The sequence below is a fragment of the Macrosteles quadrilineatus genome, unplaced genomic scaffold (genome assembly GCF_028750875.1).
Source record: "Macrosteles quadrilineatus isolate MER2022 unplaced genomic scaffold, UCM_ALF_1.0 Scaffold_4__1_contigs__length_99947679, whole genome shotgun sequence".
In the NCBI taxonomy this organism is placed as follows: Eukaryota; Metazoa; Arthropoda; class Insecta; order Hemiptera; family Cicadellidae; genus Macrosteles; species Macrosteles quadrilineatus.
The window spans coordinates 89,866,882-89,889,123 of NW_026542597.1; the positions used below are offsets into that span (position 1 = coordinate 89,866,882).

Genomic DNA, 22,242 nt, shown 5'->3' on the forward strand with positions numbered 1-22,242 from the left:
AACCAACAGAGAACGAAATGGTGGCAGTGACTCCGATTATTATCCCGAAAACGGGACTTTTAGACCACGATCGGGATTTAAATTGGATGCGGGATAAAACGGATTTTTCAGCTATGACGTCTGTTTTTAATTTTTTCTACTTAGTTTTTAGGGGAAAACGAACTCCAATTGGTAAACTCCTGTAGCAAAACATAATATCAATGTTTAAACAACTATTTAAACATGATACGTCAAACATAAATAACACTCGGAATTAAACTAAAAAGACCATACGGGATAAAACGGGATTTCTCGACCCAGCAGGCGGGATTATTTTTTTTTGTCGTGTGTGGATACATGGAATGGCGGACGTGGTTGGGTTTCTTGCTTCTTGATCAATGATCAGTGTCGTCTGTTGAGTTGATTCTTTGAACCAGGAATTGGGATTGGAACTGGAACATTGAAGTTTGACTCTTGAGTGACTTATTACGACAACTAATAGAACGAAAACGAAAGGACAACGGGACAATGACACTGACAGCACTCGACTCATCCATCAGTATGACAAAATGAAAATGGACGCCAGACTACCTTAGTTAAATAAATAAATTAATAATTATACGTTAAACTGTGTTTTTTATTAGGCCTAAGTTATGTTCTGTAAGAAAAGTTTTACTTGTACTTTATTGATCTAATCCAATTTATAGTTCTGATTTGATGATGCACTTTTGATTAAATGGAAAATATGACGTACTGGTACAGATAGCCACATTCAAGTACAAGTTAAAGTGTAAACATAACCTAAACTTAAGTAACTTATGTAAAAGGTTGAAAAAGGATTTTTTTTGTATAGATAACTAATTAATTAGGCCTAGTTGGTTTATAGCCTAACTTAGCCTATATCATATAGGTAGTTTGATTCACTTATAACTTAAGTTAGGCCTAGGCCTATTTATTTCTGTTAATTTTTAATATCAAAATTGTTGATTATTAGTAGTTTGTAAAGCTTCCAGTAAGTTGATCATCCAGATTAGTCTTATCACCTTCAATCTTTTTCATATTGTAATGGGCCAATGTTGTTTCTTGAGGGTCTCAAAGAAAAAGTTAGATTGGGTTTAGCTTAGGGTATTTAAGATATTTGATTTCAAATTTATAGATGTAAGGTAGGTATTATGCCTAAGCTGCAATGGGTCAAAATTGGACAGCGGACACTAAAAACTACTTGTGTACTCTGATTTTTTTTTTGCCTGGTTCATAATATGAACCTGACCATAGTGTTATTCTTTAGGCCTAGGTCGCATTTGAACCCTATCTTGGCTATCAGCAAACTTAACCTCACAGTGTGAGATGTTAACTTGTAATAGTCATAACTTACGGACTTAGGCTCATGTTGCATTTGAACCCTATCTTGGCTATCAGTACATAAACTTAACCTCACAGTGGGAGGTGAGATGTTTATTTGTAATAGCCTAGGTAGTTATAACTTACGGACTTAGGCTCGTGTCGCATTTGAACCCTATCTTGGCTATCAGTACATAAACTTAACCTCACAGTGTGAGATGTTAACTTGTAATAGTCATAACTTACGGACTTAGGCTCATGTTGCATTTGAACCCTATCTTGGCTATCAGTACATAAACTTAACCTCACAGTGGGAGGTGAGATGTTTATTTGTAATAGCCTAGGTAGTTATAACTTACGGACTTAGGCTCGTGTCGCATTTGAACCCTATCTTGGCTATCAGTACATAAACTTAACCTCACAGTGTGAGATGTTAACTTGTAATAGTCATAACTTACGGACTTAGGCTCATGTTGCATTTGAACCCTATCTTGGCTATCAGTACATAAACTTAACCTCACAGTGTGAGGTGAGATGTTAACTTGTAATAGTCATAGCTTACGGACTTAGGCTCATATGTCGCATTTGAACCCTATATAATCCATTATATACATATTTAAAAAGAAAATAAACAAGTAGGACATCTTGGCTTGGACTCTCTTGACCAAATTCTAAATAATATAAATTATGACATATTATGTCTTTCGGAACTGGTTCAAATATTCAGAATCGATAACAGCTGTAAATTTGAGTTTCGGATTCGATCCGGGTTCGATAACGGCTGTAAATTTAAGATTCGGATTCGATCCGGGTTCGATAACAGCTGTAAATTTGAGATTCGGATTCGATCCGGATTCGGTAATGGCTATAAATTTTAGATTCGGATTCGACCCGGAACTAATTAAAGTATTCGGATTCGGTAAAATCTGTACAGCTATGATTCGGATTCGGATTCGAACCAAAATTTCTGGATTCGCACAGCCCTGAAAAAAATACTTACGCAGCTACAAAAGCAACTTTAAAGTATGTATTCAAAACAAAACCCATTCTAAAGCAGGTCACTTTTCAGAGACATAACTTTACTTGTCACATTAAAGATTTTTAATGTTTCATTGTTTGAACACAATGTAATTTGAACCGTGAATCAACCTAACCAACAAAACAAAGATACAATTTAAACTGCAGACAACTAACTCGGGATTGTTCTGCAGCCGCAGTCGCGTCTTCATGCTCTCCACGTAGGAGAAGGACTGCAGGATGAAGTTCCGCAGCACATCCACCTCCGCAGCTTGCACGTCCGTCGTCTCCTTCAGCTCCCGCATGAACGCAGACATCTCTTCTGTGTCCGCTACCAACTTGTCAGTGTCAACTTCATTCAACACCTGAAAGGGACAAGTGTTTGATATCAAATAAAACAGCAATGCCAGTTTGGACTTTTTCCCATTCAGATAATTCTGCTATCCTCTCAAAAATCCTAAAAACCTAGGCCCTTGTGCCCTCCCTTAACTTGATATAAAATAAGTTTGTCCTGACAAACAATCTGTTGTTTTGAAGAATAAAGTATTTTTGTCATGAGTATACTACACACAGTGAAATAAAGTATTTTTATCATGAGAATACTACACATGGTAGTTATAATTAGCTTCCTTATATTGTGGGAGGGGATACATTGTGAACAATCTCATAATCAAAATGAATAAAAATTAAAAACAATTTTTGCATTTACAGAAGTACGGAGTGCAGTGAGAAAGTAGGATGAGTGAAAAGTAGTTTTAGAACAGAAAGTTAATTTTATAGCCAAGATAATGAATAAATTTATGCAACGATAGCAAAGTACAATTTTGTACCTACAAAAAGAATATTCTTAGCTCTAGTCTGTCTTTGGATTTTTGAAAGATGGGTACTTTACCTACCAAATACCTAAGATGGGTACTGTACCAACCTACCAAATACCTAAGATGGGTACTGTAACTGCTAAGATGTGCCTTGATCATTAAGGTCACTATCAAATAGCTAAGATCCATTGGATTGGGTAGAATTTAAAACTAAGCTTTCAACTCCTGAGGTCTATTCACTAATCCAACCGCGTCCCTACTAAGCTGGGTTTACAGTACTAAAAACTTTGTGTGTCACCATTTGCTTCGACAAATGGTGGGAAATATGATAACACCCGTTGGCAAACTAAAGATACAGAATTCGGCTAGACATTAGACAAGGATGAGTTAAAATAATTCATCGTCTCACTCACGTCCACGTTGAGATTGCACACTCGTTGGCTCAACTGCTGAAGCTCCTTGTCGCAGAAGTTGATCTCCTCTCGGATGCTGTCTTGTATGAGGGCCTCATTCATCTGCCGCAAGTGTTCGCTCTCTTCAGTCACTTCCGCTGCGTAAAGGCACATGGTTAATTTAGTGTTTGCGAACAAAAAACGGAAAACTTGAGCCATAAACTTTGTCGAGCAGTGTTCTGTATTCCTCAAGTAGGCTACATGAAGAAAAAAAGGAATTAAAAACAAAACAAAGTGAGCTATTATAGTTTGATTAAACTAGTTACTAAACGAACCCCATGACTAATGCTTATGAATTAACATAGAAACTCTTACATATTAAAGCTTGTCAATACCCTATTTTTAAACTTCACTTTTAACCATCGACACATAACTGAAGTACTTAGGTCTCTTGAACTGATTAGTAATGTACGCTGTTCTCTCATAAATGTTGGCAGAAAAAAAAATATTTAAATATAGTTACTTTTTAAAGAAGGAACATTTTTAGATCGCTTCCATCTTTTGGATTATTTTCTGTGGATCTGAGATAAAACTTACGTTCAGGCGTGCAAAGGGCAGGTGGCACTTGAACAGGGAAAGAAGCAACCGGGATTTCCAAAGTCGGCGGCGGCTGGACAGGAGCGACCTAAAACACAAAATATTGGATACATCGATTGCTACATTGCATTTGATGGTTTGGTCGTGGCATGGAATGTGTGGCCTAATTGTTCCTTAGGTAAGTTAATTGTGTGTCCATTTCTTTTTGCTCAATTTAGCCAGTATTTTAATAGGCTAATTACAAGAGACATTCAAAGTCAAAATAATTCTGAAACTCTAAAAATAGTTAAAGTTTAAATACTCTACTTACAGAAGTAACGACAGGTGTTACTGCCTTTGGAACGACGGGTGAAGCAGGCTGGACTAATGTTCCAACTGTAAGGAAAACATTCAGATTAGGGAAATTCGTTATTACCTGACATATAATATTTTTTAAGATAAGATATACAAATGTTAACACACAACGTAACTACTCCTAAATATCTATAATTTTACAGAAATGTACCTCTATGAGCAACTATTTTGAGTTAAAATGAACAAAACTCACTTTATGGGTTGTTTCATGCTGGACTACTAAGTTAATAAAAATGCTGCTACGATCCAGTCAAACTTTCAGCTGCAGTAGCGGCTCTACACTATTTAGCTACAGTTCGCTTCTGAATTTCATTCCCTCCATTTTTTTTCTGTTACCGTAACTCTATCACACATTGTTTTACAATCTTATGGACCTTTCACAAACTTACCAGGTTTTCCAAAGCCTTCCGAAGGTGCAAAGCTGAGAGGCTGTGCTCCAAATGTAGGCTGTGTAGTAGATACTGCCGGAGTAGTGAAGGCAGACGACGCAGTAGAAGCAGCAAACACCGTGGTAGCTGACGGTGACGACATCCACGAACCTGCAGACTTATCTGGCCTGAACAGATATTGTATATTATACAGCAGCCTAAACAGGTATTGGTTAATTGTTTTAATGGAATATACTATATTAACTTTTCAGTTGAGCCAGTGGGCCTAACCTCAAAACATTTGATTGGTTCTAACCAGTTTGGTTTATACTCTTAGTTTTAGAAACATGTCTATAGTTTTCAATCCCCTCAGATACCTATGCACTACTTTTGACTACATTTATCGAGTACACTTAATTATTAGGCGTAAATTATCGGATATGATAGGGTCTTACTTTACACCCTAAGCCAAGTGTTTTCCCCACCAAAAACCACTTCTTAAAAAAATATGGATGTTAACAACAAGAATATTTCATGTTAATCGTTTGAGCTGCAATCACAGTGTATACTTACTGAGCCGACAGCGCAGGCAAAGTCCACGCCGGTTGTGCAGTGGGGGGTTGCTGCCACTGGCTGGTAGGCGTAGCAGAGACGGCAGTGGGGGCAGCGATGGTGGCGGGGGTAGCAGCAGTAGGCACAGACGGGGCAAACGACACAGGCGCTGGAGTGAAGAATGTTGACGGAGCAGACGGCGCTACCAACTGTGGCTTCTGCGGTGTCTGCTGCGTAATCTGTGGCTACATTAGTCTGAAGTTAGTAATGTCCAAAGCTAACTTAGAAGCTCTAACAAATCAACATGGATAAAAGTGTTAACCATTTTCATAGGAAGCTAATCCCAACAATCAGTGTATTGTTTCAATCAATTTTCTTTATTGAGATTTCTTTAAGAAATACAATAGTATCATGCAATAGTGTTTCCGGCAGTTCAAACATTTTAAACAAACCAAAGACACATTTATCTACGATGGCCTGATTTCCACTCTACCCTGAACCAAGGGGGGTTGAGGTAGGTTTGCAAGGTTTGGAAACATTCAATGAAAAATTGTCTTGGGAAATGATCACTTGGTTCAAACATGAACTCAAATAAGTTTTAAGATACACTATAATTTCAATGCGGATCAGTTTAGTCAACTGAGTATAATTTATAATTACAGCATTTTTTACCCTCCTAATTATTTGTCTATGCATACTGAGAATAATTTCCAAAAGGGATAAAGTTCTGATAGCTCAGAGAATATAGTCCAAGGAAAATGGATTTTTATTGCCCTAGGACGCTAGGCTCGAGCCCGGAATTGTTTTTCACATTACTTCAGGCTAGACCTAGGGGTTACAGCATTATCACTTAGATAAAATCCATTGGTGATTTGGCGTGATTTGAACCAGAAACCGGAGTCCTGCGCTCTAACCACTTGGCCAGCTCGCTAGGGAAAATAGAAGTGGGTATGGAAAATGGCCACGTGTTGCCAACTGTAGCCACCACATATTTCAACATTCCCTACACCTAGGTATATCCCCACCTGTTGCTGTTGTACAGGTGCAGGCGCAGGCGCAGGTGACCTGAAGTGCCCCAGTCCGCTAGTGTCAGGTAGAGGGGTGGGGGGAGTACACACACACGGACTGCCAGGCTGCAAGTTGATGCACCAGTACAGGGTCAACAACCCCTCATGTGACAGTAGCAGTAGTAATGGCATCGGCGGAAGTTGCTGGTTTTCACCTATAACACAGCAGTTAATTTAAAATCATATATTCTAGGGGTTTACGAGGGTTTTTTATGTAGGTTGAAATTTTGGTCGAATTGGGTTGTTTTGAAATGAATTGATTTTTTAAATTATTAATTGTAATACTTCAATTGGTTCATACAATACTGTACATCTTCCTCCAAGTGAAATCGTGAACATCTTCCATCGTAATGGAGGAATCTACAACATTTTCTACGGTCTTGGTGAATTCCTGAACGTCTTCTGCGGTAATGACAAAATCAAGAACAACCACCGTGGTCACAGCAAATCCGTGACTCATTTTTGTTGTCAATGGCTTTGGTAACATATTATATATAGTGGAATAGTACATACGCTGGTGTGCCCTGTAGTCCAAAAACACTAATATTCACATTTTTGTCTTTCACTTGTAATTTGGCGCTATTTTAGTCTATAAAATTTAAAGCTCTCTCTCGTTACCATTCGGAAAACAAAAATATCAATCCTTTATCTCTGTTATACTGACCCCAAGGCAGATTGTACTGTGGACTGATATCAAAAGCCATGCCCACAGGATGAGTCTCCTGACGAGAGGGAGACAGCGGCAGCTCGGCTCGCGCAGCGTCCTCCATCTGCCACTGTTGCCATGGCGACTCGCCAGCTCGTCCAAGCACTCCCACCTCCATACTGTTCGCTGAGGCGACCAGTAACACATTCCTGTTGAAAAATGTTGTCAATTAACATAATTCCTTCTATGACTTCGGGGCAACCGACTGGCGACTATCCTACACTATTCTGCACAGCCAAGCAAGTGTAATTTGACTCAATACATTATCTCATTATCTGTTTTAATTTCACTTTAAATACTACTAAATCTATGTTTCTTTGAACTTTCTTTGATATTTATTGTCTAACGGAGATTCCATTATCCACCAAAACTCGCCACAAAACGTTTAACATAACCTGGAAAGTTGGAACAGAAAATAATAAATACAGTCGAACCTTACTAGTACGAATCTCGGTAAAACAAATTCCTCGATAAGACCAAATTTTTTAATCCCCTCGTAACATTCATAAAGGTCATTGCTAAAAACTCCTCTATACAACGTAGTAATTAGGTTAAAAACCTCCATAAGACAAATTTGTTTGTGACGTGGGCTAGGAGAACTTATTAGCGTTTATACAACGAATATTCTTTGCACAAAACCTCTACAAGACGAATGTGACATCTATCTTATCTTATCTTATCTTATCTTGATCTCCATAGTACGTACTTTTTAAAACAAACAGAAGCTTGTCTCAACATGAAACCTCCACCCATCCCTCTTCCTTCCTCAGTAATTGTTTTCAGAGCGAGAAGAACCTCAATAAAACGAATGACAGCATTATTTAACCTCGATAAAACAACCATCTTTATTAAGAATACCTCGATAAATAAAATTTTTTCCCCTACCCCTTGAAATTCGTCTTATAGAGGTTCGACTGTACTCAAAATCCCCATGTTAACAAATCATTAATTAAATAAAGTGTCGCCAATATTAAAAATAATCACGTTTTTTGTTTTCTATTGAAACCAAACTCATTTTACTCCTTGAAACCAGCATCACAAAACAAATAAAAAATGACAGACAAAATAAAAACACCAGCTTGCTTAGCACCTCAAAATGTCAAACCTAAAAGTAGTAAAAATCAGATTAGGCTCTAAGAAACATTTGTGTGATAGACACTGATACAACATTGGGGACATTTCCAGTTTGAACAAACAAGGGGAAAATGTACAATTTTACTCAGTTAACCCTTTGAGGTTGAATTTTTTCCACATTTTCCGGTGAATTTAGCTTGCCATTCAAGCAGTCAGGAAAATGGTGCCCAAAGACCTATACTCGGCATTCAACCAAAAAAATTAACTTTTTTGATTTTTGAATTTTTTTTTTGGGTCCTTATAGGTCGCCATTTTTGAGCAGTCGGCAAAATGGCGGGCGGCGACCTATACTCGCCATTCGACCGCAAAGGGTTAACATAACTAATGATAGAACCAATCTTTTGTCCAACCCGTGTAATGAACATGAGCTGTTAATTGTATAAATACCTACTTAAATTTTAATTAATGCTTCAAAAATCAAAACGTCTATTGTTTTGGTAACTAGGTGGCGTTCGCAGAGGCATCCACAAAATTGAGCGGAGTCATCAAGGGTTCATATTATATTGTTTTTGTCTTACTGCAGTAAAAACAGTATTTTTTCATGCATGCGCTGCGGGTCTAAAGTAGCATTTTTAATATTTAGGGAGTAAAAATCGTGTTTAGCCTCTATGGAGTAAAAATCAGCTGTTGTCAACTCAGTTGTAAATTTCGATTGTAAACGATTGCATGTATCGAAAATATGTATCGATTTGTGCTTCGTAATCATTTTAACATATTACAGTCTACAGTCTCTTCCCGTAGCATTTTAGCATTGCAGATACATTAATCCATTCCCAAACTCAACACTGCTCACCTTTACTACTTCCTTCACCACACCCTACGTCGTGGACCTGTTTCCCTCTCTTCCCATAGCATTTTAGGATTGCAGATACATTAATGTAATTGCCAAAGACAGTTCCCACACTCTGCGCTGTTAGCCTTACTACTTCCTTCACCATTTACTACGTCATTGGCCTGTTTCCTTCCTTTCTCATAGCATTTAAGTATTGCAAATTCATTTATCCATCTGCTCAAACGGTTCCCCCACTCTGCACTGCCAGCCTTTACTACTTCATTCACCACTTACGTCGTGGACCTGTATTCATCGCTTTCCATAGCATTTTAGTATTTTAGATACGTTAATCTAATTGCAACAAACATCCCCACTGTCCGTACTGCTAGACTTTACTACTTCTTTCACAATTTCCTATGTCTTGGGCATGCTTCCATCCCTTCTCATAGCATATCAGCATTGCAGATACATTAAAACTGCTACAAACGGTTTCCAGTTCCCACACTCCGTACTGCTCACCTTACTACTTCTTTCACCTGTTCCTACGTCGCGGATCTGTTTCCCTCTCTTCCCATAGCATTTTAAGATTGCAGATACCTGAATCTAATCGTCATAAACAGATCCCACACTCCGAACAGCTCGCCTTTACTACTTCCTTCGCCACTTCCCACATCGCGGACCTGTTTCCCTCCCTTTCCGTAGCATTTTAGGAATATAGAGACCTTAATCTAATCGTCATAAACAGTTTCCATACTCCAGACTGTTCACATTTACTACTTCCTTAACCTCTTCATACGTCACGAACCTCAAGCTAGTGTCGTCATTTGATTATAGTACCTGGGGACCGAGCTTTGCTCGGGGAAAATCATTAGTTCACTCTGAAAGCACCGTAGTATTGGAGATACATAAATCCACACATCTACATCCTACACAATTTCCTACGTCATGGATCTGTTTCCCTCCATTCCATTGCATTTAAAGATTGCAGATATCTTAATCTAATCGTCATAAACAGTTCCCACACTCCGGACTACTCGCCTTGACTACTTCCTTCACCACTTCCTACGTCGCGGACCTGTTTCCCTCCCTTCCCATAGCATTTTAGGATTGCAAATACCTTAATCTAATCGTCATAAACAGTTCCCACACTCCGGACAGCTCACCTTGACTACTTCCTTCATCACTTCCTACGTTGCGGACCTGTTTTCCTCCCTTCCCGTAGCATTTTAGGTTTGCTGATACCATAATCTAATTGTCATAAACATTTCAAACAATCCGGACAACTCGCCTAGACTACTTCCTTCACCACTTCCTACGTCGCGGACCTATTTTCCCATAGCATTTTAGAATTGCAAATACCTTAATCTAATCGTCATAAACAGTCCCCACACTCCGGACAGCTCACCTTGACTACTTCCTTCATCACTTCCTACGTCGCGGACCTGTTTTCCTCCCTTCCCGTAGCATTTTAGGTTTGCTGATACCTTAATCTAATTGTCATAAACATTTCCAACACTCCGGACAACTCGCCTAGACTACTTCCTTCACCACTTCCTACGTCGCGGACCTATTTTCCTCCCTTTCCATAGCATTTTAGGATTGCAAATACCTTAATCTAATCGCCATAAACAGTTCCCTCACTCCTGACAGCTCGCCTTGACTACTTCCTTCACCACTTCCTACGTCGCGGACCTCTTTCCGTCCCTTCCCATAGCATTTTAGGATTGCCCATACCCTTATCTTATCGTCATAAACAGTTCCAACACTCCGGACAGCTCGCTTTGACTACTTCCTTCACCACTTCCTACGTCACGGGCCTGTTTCCCTCCCTTTCCCATAGCATTTTTGATTGCCCATCTAGGGGTGTGCGAAGCAGCAAGAAATTTTCGATTCGAAGCAACGATTCGATTCAAAAGATTTTCGATTCGATTCGATGCAACTCGATTCGAAGCAATACGGTATTTTTCTATTCATAATTGTCAATTGAGTGGATTAACAATAATTAAAATTTACCACATTTGTGTAATGCAAATTTTTGTTGATGTGGTATTAGGCCTATTCATACTTAACATATGAATTTTAGGTGAAAAAAATATTTATTTTCAATCATAGGGATTAGAATAACCTGTGAGCTGGTTTACTTGCCTATTTCATAGTTTTTACTTGGAATTGGCTCAATTGCAAGAAGAAAATATTTTTTTTATCAAGACATTAATTCTCATTTTAATAACTGTTTAAATAACTAAATAGGTACCGTCAGCTAAATTACAACAAATTTGAATGGAACTTAATATAAAAAGACCATTAAGAAATAAATTTAGCCTACATATCCTGTGGACCTGCTTCAGGACTGCAAGCAAGAAGAAAATAAAAATAATATGTTTCCACCATGCAATATGTATTATTCATTCCCTGCCTCCTAACCTCCTTAGTATAATAAATAACCTCACACTTACATTATTTGTTACATCATCATAAATAAAGAATTATCTATTATTGGCATCAGTTAGTAGGCCTACAGCTTTACATAGGCATTATTTTTTATAGGACCTAAAAAAGTCCTAAAAGTGTACTAAGCAACATGACAAGTGGAGAACTCATTGAAGAAAAGATATTGTGTAAACTAATTTAGGCCCTACTATAAAACTAAAAAACAGTAAATAACACACAAACATTGTTTATGGTATAATTATTAAGGACTGTAAAAAATGCATATCATGTCATACAGTAGTATAGACCTACTGCAAGAGATTAAAATCCTAAAACAACTGATTTTGATAGCTAATGAATGAAATAAAAATCCATAAAATAAAGCCAAACAAAATCACAATTAATTAGGTACCCGAAAAGTAACTCTTAAATAATATATAGTAGATTAAAATAATATTAAATCAAGAGATAAGAAAGTTAAATGCTAACTTCTAATGCCCTTGGCAACACAGGTCAATGTTTTTAAACTACCCTCAATGTTTTTGGAACAGCAGGGCCTTTTCTCTGAAGGAAGGGTAGTAGTATGTCAACAAAAACAATGAATCACTCTCCCCAGCCAAGCCCAGGCAACGATGTGTGCATTCAAGGTCATAGACCCTACCCCTCCCCTCTTACACCACCCGGTTGCTACCCAGTTGCTTCAATTGCTGACAAAATGCAAGTGATGAAACAAGGAAGTAGAGACAAAAAATGTATTTCTTTATTCAAAAACAAAACTGTTACAGATCATTTTCAAAGAAATTAATTCATTGTAATTTGTGAGTTGTAAATATTGTATTGGATCTTAGAAATATATTTTTTCAACCCCATCTAACCAAGATACAGATCTGTTCACTATATCAGATATTTATTTTGTTTATAATTTATTATGTAAAATACTAAAATATATTTTAAATTAGGTATGGAATAAATAATAAATGATTAAACTAGTATGTCTGGATAAATAGTCTATTCTTTTGACTTTGTTTTCTTTGCACTGTTAGTGTTGCGTAACAGCTTTTGTCTTGTCAATCTTATCAGTAGACGACTAGACTAGCTCTGGCTAGTGGCAGTGCGGCAATTATTGCTCTGTTGTGTCTTTATTCGTGAGCCAACTTACTAATCTTTAATTCTCATTTGAACATTTTAATTCCTCTGTAATAATAGATATAATAATATAAGAGTGTTTCTTTGGAAATAAATTATTCTTTTTCTTCTCTTGCCCGAACAAAAATTGGGACCGGCAGACCACTAACAAAAATACCAAATGTATCAGTCTATAACATTAATCTTACTAGTTAAGTATTAAGTAACAATTTTTCAGACTTATTTTTAAAATCATTTTGGAGTGACCTATCTTGTTTTGGCTAAGTTTACAGTAGTAAAATATTTTTCACACTGCTTACATCAAGACAAAAAACAAAACCTCTCATCATTTGCAATGTCAAAACGAAAAAATATAAAACAATTAAAGCTATATTTAATGCAAGGAATGTATTAAATAAGAACGCCTTCGTAAAGGAAACGCAACAGCAACGCGCTCCTGTATTGCGGGTATTGCGTTGACTTTCTGCAGGCGTTTTTCGTATATGGATACTGACTCCCTCATGAATCGAATCGTTTTTTGACCACCACTGAATCGAATCGCGATTCGATGCATCGAATCGAATCGAATCGAAATTTCGATGCATTTTCGATGCATCGCACACCCCTAGCCCATACCCTTATCTAATCGTCATAATAGTTCCAACACTCCGGACAGCTCGCCTTGACTACTTCCTTCACCACTTCCTACGTCGCGGACCTGTTTCCCTCCCTTCCTATTGCAGTTAAAGATTGCAGGTACCTTATTCTAATCGTCATAAAAAGTTCCCGCACTCCGGACTACTCGCCTTGACTACTTCCTTCACCACTTCCTACGTTGCGGACCTGTTTTCCTCCCTTCCCATAGCATTTTAGGATTGCAGATACCCTAATCTTATCGTCATAAACAGTCCCCACACTCCGGACTGCTCGCATTTACTACTTCCTTCATCACTTCCTACGTCACGGACCTGTTTCCCTCTATTCCCATAGCATTTTATGATTGCCTATACTACTTCCTACGTCACGGACCTGTTTCCTTCCCTTCCCATAGCATTTTAGGATTGCAGATACCTTAATGTATTCGTCATAAACAGATCCTAGACTTCGCACTGCTACCCTTGACTGCAATGTATCGAGTAACCTTAAGTATAATCTTTGCTCAATATTAACAAGTGATGTTTTTCCTTTTGTACTGTATTTGTAATTTCCTAGTATACTGTGGGTAGTTGGCTTATTATGAGCACATGCTAAAACTTCAAATCTTTTGTTTACTTTTTACTTGTTATTTAATTCAGCCAACATGGTTACCTAGCAACCCATAAGACTAATGTTAAAAAAATGTGATTTTCAGTTTAATTTTTCTACGGATTCCTGAGAGACTTTTTTAACGCCATATAGATGTTGGCACTCACCGATATGGTCTTTATCACCATGCAAAATTTGAAAACGATTGATTCAGCCGTCTAGGAGGAGTTTGCGTATAACGAAATGCATAAAAGTCGACGTATAAGAGCTTCGCTCGCTTCGCTCGCTCCGCTCAATTATTGTTGACATAATTCACACAAGTACATTATGAATTTTTTTTTTAATTTGAGTAAAACAAAAACTCACCAAGCTTGTTGGTGTATGAAGTAGAACTGGTTGGTTCGGTTTTCACCGTTGCTGTAGGTGATGTCATCGTAGTTGACGTAGGAGATGGGTGCGTTTTTGGGAGTGTTGACTATGACGAGGCAAGGACGCTGTTGGCCTTGCGGACTGTACACAGCTGCGTACTGGAAGTTGCTTAGCCAGTGAATGCTGACCAACGTCCAATCGCCTGTTAATAAAACAGCTGATCAGTAAGCCATTGAATATAAATTGGCTTAAGTTAAAAATGTTACATTTATTTTTTTTTTTTTTATGGGGTAGGTAGATTTATTATGAATAAATTGCCGATACACAAAGTAAAAACCAACCAATTAAAAATGCTTTTACTATAATCAAATCAAATCTCTTGATCGTCTTTTACATATAATCAACATTGTCAGTAGTACAATCTAGGCTAACATAAATGCATTACAATCTAAAATAAGATTGGGATTTACAGTGCACGGCATTGTTTGATGTGAATGCAAAATATAGGATAAAGCCTGCCTCGTACAGAAAAATTATATTGATTCTAAAAAAAAATCTTATCAGTACATTATTGAATATAATTTGCTGAGGCAAAGTTTAAGTTAGTGTATTTAATGTCACCACTTACAAGAGCAATGATCATAATCTTAAATATGTGCCTGAGTTAATAATTGAATAGTTTTTTTTTTATGTAAAAATAAATAGTTTGTAAACATTAAGGTTTCCCTTTTTTCAGGTTTCCGATGTAGACCAGTCAATATTTACTTTCAAAAGATCCATCCTTCAACTTTAGAGGTGTGGCACAAGGGGATAGACATAAGTAGAACTATGTGATGATCTAACTTTGGCTAAAATTTCAACCCAGTCGATCTGATAGTCTCCGTTTACTCAAAAAAGAAAGATACCACCTCCAATATACCAGTACTGTAACCGATACTTAGCTAATAATCAACATAATTTAACTCATTGCATGCTGTATATCCTTACAAAACCTACGGAATACCTTGAGGAGGAGGGATGGCCTTGACGATCTTCAGCTCCGGTTTGAACTGGTTCAACGATCCGTTTCTTGAACCAATCACAATCTGTTTGCCTTTTGGACTCCAGCAAAGGCACCTAGGAACATGATTAGGAATTTAGGTTACATTAGATCTTAATGCATTTTAAAAGGTTAAATCTTTGTCTAATTAAAAGGGTTGAAAACTCTTTCCTCTCTAAAAAAATCAAATGTCTATGAATAATATTCTCTTTGTAAGAAAAAATTTTAAAAACGTAAAATTAATCAAACAGGCAAATCATGTAGCCTAATACAGTGGACAAGTATGTTTCAAGGAGTCGTGTCGGGACAGCAGGTTTGTCCGAATGGGAAATCTTAGCACAAACAAAACACCACACAAAGATTCGAGTACTTCCACTATCCTTAAACTTGGGGGAGCGAGCTGGTCCAGTGGTTAGAGCGTGAGATTTCGGTCCCGGGTTCAAATCCTACCAAATCACCTGTTATCTAATTGATAACACCGCAACTCCTAGGTCTAGCCTGAAGTAATGTGAAAAACAATCCTGGGCTTGTGCCTAGCGTTCCAGGACAAAAAAAAACTATCCTCAAACTTAAATGTACTTTACTTCTATAAACACTGTAGCCTAATACATATAATTATTTTCTAGATCAACTCAAATATTGAAACAGTTGCTGTATGACTGAATGTCAGTTCAAATTGTAAGGATTTCATCAAATTTACTCAAGTAAAAAAGAAAACGCTTAATTTCACATATGATGGATCAAAAAGTTATGCAGACCTCCTAATTAAGTAAAAGGGATATTTTTAGAAGAGGGCCGTCACTATTTAAACTGTGGAAAAACCACAGTTTACGTTGGGTTATTTTTTAGTTTTTGTGAATATTTATGATCAGTAAATTAAAAAACATGTTAGTAAAGCTATAAACTAACCTAAACTTAAAAAGTAACGGCCCTCTTCTGAAAAATACCCGGTAAATGTGAACAATTTAGAATACAACAAAACGTCTTACGTGGCCTGAGCTTCCGGAGGTATCGAGTGGATCTCAAACGTGTTGTTCTTCAGCTCGTAGACGTTGGCGGAGCCGTCTTGCATGACGGCAGCCAACATGTTGACAATGCCAGGGTTCCAACTGAGTGCCTGAACTGCCGACATTACCCTCACTTCCTGCACCATCTTCTCTGACTGTAACATATTTCCTGGGTCATTCTATTGCAATTTTAAGAAGTGATTATATTGTTTTGTTTAGAGCGCCACCTTAATAATTTTTTTTTTAATTATTTCATCTAATAAAATTGTCACAGGTTGTTTTGAAAACGGTTTGCTTTAGTTGCTGTTTGAGCACGGTTTGCATTTTGCTCAGTCAGTTAATTAGAAACAATGTTTCATGGTTTGTACGAGAGATTTGAGGTAGCCTATGCTTAGCTTTATTTATGTAACAGGCAATAATATCTTGATTTCTTGATTCAGAATGTAGTATAAAAAACATGGTTTCCGGTTTCCGTATTAGGCTACCTGTAGTACAGTAAAATTATATTAATTTACTGCAGCCTCTAGCTTAACTTATCATAATCAAAATCTGTCTCAACTACAAAATCTTTACTATGATCACCAAAACATACCTTGTCATTCAAAAGACATTTATTACAAATTATAAAAACCAGTGATTACGAAATTCCATACGGTTTTGGGGACATCCAGAACAAAACTAATATGTCCATGACTTTCCGAGCAATTTAATATGTTTGGGAGCTGTTGGGTTGTATCTCTGTCCATTGCTTTAAAAGATTTCAAATCTGTCCATTGCTTTAAAATATTTAAAAAAAAAAACTAAAAAGTCATTGGTCTACCTGGGAAGTGAAGGACGTAGTGTCATAGATACGTATGGCTCCGGCACAAGCGACGGCCAACAGCGTTCCATCACAACTGACGTCTAGGTGTGTCGGCTGGGCTCCAAGCTGTATAGCACGACGAGGAAAATCCGTGACATCGGTGGATGGTTTCTTGATTCCCACACATTTTTCAAGGACGCTAACTGTCTGTATCACTAAAACAAGGAATGGAGAGACCGTTTGAATCCAGGTTAGGTCTTAAAATACGAAATCACCTAGATTAAAACTGTACAACTCGACAACAGAAGGAAATTATTTACAAACTAAGGCAGAGTAGCCCGAGTGATTGTCTTTAGTGACTTTAGCAAAGCCAATAAAGAAATTGTTAATCGGTCTGCATACTTACTTACTTTCCGTGTCCGGAAATTAGACTTTGATATTCCAAAAATTAGCTACCGATATGGCTTTGTCATTCGCTTGTAAAAGATCATCTAATGTACAAGACTGGTCTAGGCGTGGACAGATCAGCAGACGGCCAGGATCGGTCTGTATAATAATAAATTTTGAAGATTACATAAATATGTAAAAGTCAGAGATCAGTTAAGTTAGTTTCATAAAATAGCAAGAAATTATTGTGCAACAACAATCATTTAGCAATGATTGCAAATAAAATATACCAACCCTCTTGTTAAGAAATGTGGTATTACACCCGTTACAAAAAGTATATAGGCTAATAAACATTGCAAACATTGACGAATTGACCATAAGATATGTTTTATAGCCTAGTTAAATGAGTTGGATTAAATTCCTTACCATCAAATCCCGTTGTAGTTCCAACGAAGATTAGCCCGAATTTGGAAGCTGAGGCGACCAAACTGAGTGACTGTTTTAAAGGCAGCTGAGGATTTTCTTTAAACAGCCTCAGACGAGCCAGCAGTTTAAATTGAAACTCCTGTAAAATAAGGTGTTATCAAAGAAAATTAAAGTCAAACGACATTTGACGGCAACTCATACAGCTAATTTGCAGGCTTGAATAATCTATGTTATTTAAATTTGACAGATTAAAATCTGAACCAAGGTAGGCCCACCTCTGAATGAGGGTGTAAGTTACATTCATTCTTAACGAAAATGAAAGTTAAACCATGTGCAATAATCTTAAACGTAACTTACAAATTAAGTGTGTAATAACAATTCTTCACTTTGGTATGTCCATTTGAACAATGGTAGACCTAGCCTAATAGGATTGACTGTAGTCCATATAACTGGAAATGCTATTCCCATGTTAAAATTTTTTACTAGTTTTAGAATGAAAATGACAGTAGTCACAGAGAAGGTGCAGAGGATTCACTTAATGCTACGGTACCTAAGTTAGTGTCTAGCATTATCTCTGGCAAAGTCCAACACCGCCCCCCCCCCCCCTTGCCCTCATACTACAACACTCAAAGTGGAGGAAGACCCTGTACCCTGTGCGATAGGAATATCTGCACATTGCTCGCCTCTTGTGCTCTTCCTTGTTCAACCCAAGTGTATTTCCGGCACAACATACTAACGCTGTACACGGTCATCTCATGAGTGAGTTTTCTCTAGGCTATAGCTTTAATCTCTGTGCTCTAGGGTGGTTAAATCAAGTGATGTAAGTTAACTTAAGTTACTGATTTTCTGTTGCGTACAGAAACTTTAACTAAGAAAAACTGAAAGGAAAAAGCTATAATTTTAGTTAGGTCAATAAAAAATGCAGAATATAGACTAAAGCACACCTGCAAGTGGTTCATTCACGCTATTTTCTATGAAAATTTACTCAATCGGTTGCGCCATGAGAAAATTGGTCTATAGATGGTATATGTCTACTTTAAAAGTCAATGCCATAACTTTTCCATTGTACAAAAGGCTAGGCCTACAAATTTACTAGAGATAAATCAAACTAACTACCTAATTAGGTAACAAAATGTGAACTTACCTGAGTTTCCTTTGGATTTGGGGCTTGTTCAGTCGTCATTGTGATTTTAAAAACTTCTTTGTCCTAGACAATAAATTTCCTTAGAATGAAACCAAAAAAAAACAATTCCAAGCTTTAATATCAATGAATAGATTATAATTCGTTAACAGCCTAACAACTGAAATTTTTAAATAGCCTACCTAAAACCTAGCCTAGTCCTTAACCTATTGGAGATAGATTAGAATTAACGGTAGGCCTACTTTCCTGTTAAGGGGAGTCACACTCATTATTATTGATAGTTGTTTTTTTTTAGATAGCCTTTGAAGTAGGCCTATATTGATATTTTTGTTTTACTTTACGATCCATAGGCCTAGCCTATTCCATCTGTTTTAATATTTTCAAAGCATTTAAATTACAGACATAGCCAATAAATCTAGGTTATACTTGATACAATAACCGAGTAATTGAGTCATAACTTAGACCTAAACTTAGCTCGTATTAGAGAAAAGGATTAAGAACTAATCTTGTTTGGGCAAAATAATGGCCGCCTATATATTGGATTAATTTACACTCATTCGAATGAAAATATCGATTAACCCTCCAAGTGTCCATAGTATTGGTCTTAATGTCCGCCCATTTATTGCGCAATCGCAGGGTTTTATTAAAATGTATCTTAGAAACTTAAAAACAATGTAAAGTATAACTTACTGTTTTATATATCATTTTGTTTGGGAAATTATGGGCTTCAATGTAACATATAAAACATTACAAAAAAAATGTTCAACAATTTTTGTGGGGTTAATATTTCTCAAAAATTATAAAATAAATGAACAAAATTTATGTTTGCGCTCAATAAATTGTTATAATTTAGCCTATAGGTCTACAAATATTTAACCCTTAGAGTGCCAGGCGAGAAATAAAAGTAACGCTCAAAAAATGCCGATGATTTTTCCCAAAGGTCGCGCTAAAAATGCCGAGCGCGATCTAGCGATTTTTAGGTTAAAATTTTGTAAAAATCGAATTTTCGATATTTCGACCAACGAAAATCGATGTATCGCATCTAGTAACTTTCGACTCAATGTTAATATATGGGTTAAAAGAATCCAAGTATCCATTCTGTTGTATGACAACTGTTCGATCATTACGAAACGTCCGGTCAGCCGGACGTTGGCACTTTTGGCTCGTTCTAAAAACGTCCGGTCGGCCGGACGTCGGCACTTTTGGCTCGTTTTAAAAAGTCCGGTTCCCCGGACGTTGGCACTCAAAGGGTTAAAAAAAATATAATGTAAGGAAGTAGGTTTGCAAATAAATAAGTTATGGGCAAAAAACAGATTTCGTACATAGCGTTTAGCTAAGAATGCATAGCCTAACCATAGCTAGGAATCTGGCTGATAATTTACATCAATATCACTACCTACTTCTTCAGGATCATCAACCAGCCCTTAAAAATCACTTAAATATTCTTATAATGCACCACGTATATCACTACTTTTGATTTTTAACACTAAAACGTAATAAAACACATCGGTCATCGGTGCGAGGTTAACCAAGTTGTTTACAAATACGCACGTCACCTGTCTGCTACAATATTTTCGGAACTAAAATGAAAAGCGTCTAGAAACAGACATCAGCAGAAAGCTCAGAATCTGCCGAAAACAACGACACCAATCTCGATCCAGTTCAATCTGATTCAGTCAGTCCCAGAGCCTTCGCCGTAAACGATTTTTGTGTGTCACAAAAGCGACGCATAACACCACGGCGGGTGTGTTGTGCGTCGATTAAGCGACACTTAACATTCGGAGGGTTAATCAATAGTTTCATTCGATATATCGTTAGGTTAGTTAGGTAACTTAGGTAAGGTTAACCTAACCTAACTAACCAAACGATATATCGAATGAAACAATCGAATAATTGATATTTTCATTCAAATGAGTGTAGGACCTAAAGTAAAGTGCAGCCCGGCCCTACCCTACCTAGGCTCTAACTTACCAAAATTGCTGAAATCGCAATAGCCTAAGTTAACTTGGGTACCGGTAAACAAAGTAGGCCTAGAATAGGCCTAATCATCACCAATCCGGCGAAAATCTAGGCTTAAGCCGACCACAATTCACATGACTGAAATTTGTAAATAATACCATAGATAAATCATGATAATACCTAGCCTAAATTTGACTTGAAACCATAAACACAACACTCAATTTTCACTAACTTAACTTAAATACTAACCTAACAGAAACAGACACATAAATTACACAACAACAGTCAACTCCAACTGATGAACTGAACTGAACAACTGGAACTGAACGAACTACTGAAACGAAACTGAAACTGAGAGAAAAGAAAATTAAAACTGACGACTCGAGCCAGAGCGAGGCAACTTGGCAACTATAACTAATACAATACCAAAGATTACATATGCTATATGTAATCTTTGCTAATACTAAAAGTGAGGGAGGACGAGTACTGGAGGTTAGGGTTCACTTACTCTACGAATCATTGACACAATGAGCCTCCAAATATGTAATTCTTAAAACACATGGCTCACTTACTCTACAAATCATAGTCTATACGAGCTTCGTAAATAATATTGAAGGTTCACTTGCACTACAGGCTCGTATACTATACGAGCCGATCAAAAATATCAAATAAATTAAGAGGGTTCACTTACTCTACAGATCATTGTGCCTATGAGCCAAGCGTATGAATTCTTGAATAATTCAGGAATAAGCTCGTATAGTATACGAGCCAAAATACTGAATTTAAATAAATTACAGGAGTAGGCTCGTATACTATACGAGCCTATTTCATGATAACTATTACACAAATAGAAGACGGCTCACTTACTCTACAGTTCATTGGCACAATGATCTGTAGAGTAAGTGAACCCTCTACAAATATTAGAAGGCTCACTTACTCTACGGTTCATTTAGCTACTCGTCGCGCGGTTTGCAGCGCATCGTTGCAGGCGTGTATGGTAAACCAATACCGCAGTTCTGCCGTTCTGCCTTACTTCTGCCGTTTACTAGTCTTGCAGCGTGAAAGAGAGCTTGTTATGTTAATGCATTGTTGAATTTTTAACTTGTGTACTCGTTGCTAGAAATCAAGCAATTATCAAGTACCGGTACAGGAGCTATTTTAAGAGTTATTACAGACTTAATTTTCAATTAATTAAAAAGACTCACGTAAAAGCTT

The 22,242-nt window shown here is 37.2% G+C and overlaps 2 protein-coding genes across 4 annotated transcripts in view; both read right to left on the minus strand.

Annotated features, from left to right (window-relative positions):
* Window positions 1-20,497, minus strand: part of LOC128992528 (uncharacterized) — a 154,895-nt gene extending 134,398 nt beyond the window's left edge. Inside the window, exon 1 of the mRNA XM_054416149.1 lies at window positions 20,469-20,497. Within this exon, the coding sequence (XP_054272124.1) occupies window positions 20,469-20,482 (14 nt within the window). The 5' untranslated portion in view covers window positions 20,483-20,497. The remainder of the gene's footprint in view (window positions 1-20,468) is intronic.
* The window catches only part of LOC128992524 (nuclear pore complex protein Nup214), a 38,813-nt gene extending 17,515 nt beyond the window's left edge, over window positions 1-21,298 (minus strand). Inside the window, exons 1-15 of one of the 3 annotated variants that reach the window (XM_054416142.1) lie at window positions 21,277-21,298; window positions 19,072-19,134; window positions 17,928-18,066; window positions 17,133-17,329; window positions 16,295-16,467; window positions 15,270-15,382; window positions 14,264-14,468; window positions 7,150-7,340; window positions 6,444-6,640; window positions 5,440-5,663; window positions 4,888-5,054; window positions 4,455-4,519; window positions 4,145-4,232; window positions 3,569-3,705; window positions 2,515-2,702 (exon numbers count right to left, since the gene is read on the minus strand). In XM_054416142.1, coding sequence (XP_054272117.1) covers window positions 2,515-2,702; window positions 3,569-3,705; window positions 4,145-4,232; window positions 4,455-4,519; window positions 4,888-5,054; window positions 5,440-5,663; window positions 6,444-6,640; window positions 7,150-7,340; window positions 14,264-14,468; window positions 15,270-15,382; window positions 16,295-16,467; window positions 17,133-17,329; window positions 17,928-18,066; window positions 19,072-19,110 — 2,123 coding nt within the window. In that variant the 5' untranslated portion in view covers window positions 19,111-19,134; window positions 21,277-21,298. Of the gene's footprint in view, window positions 1-2,514; window positions 2,703-3,568; window positions 3,706-4,144; window positions 4,233-4,454; window positions 4,520-4,887; window positions 5,055-5,439; window positions 5,664-6,443; window positions 6,641-7,149; window positions 7,341-14,263; window positions 14,469-15,269; window positions 15,383-16,294; window positions 16,468-17,132; window positions 17,330-17,927; window positions 18,067-19,071; window positions 19,135-21,039; window positions 21,060-21,207; window positions 21,226-21,276 lie in introns of those variants that run through there. The other 2 variants (XM_054416144.1, XM_054416143.1) reach the window with 2 other exon arrangements.
* Between the last annotated feature and the right edge of the window lie 944 nt (window positions 21,299-22,242).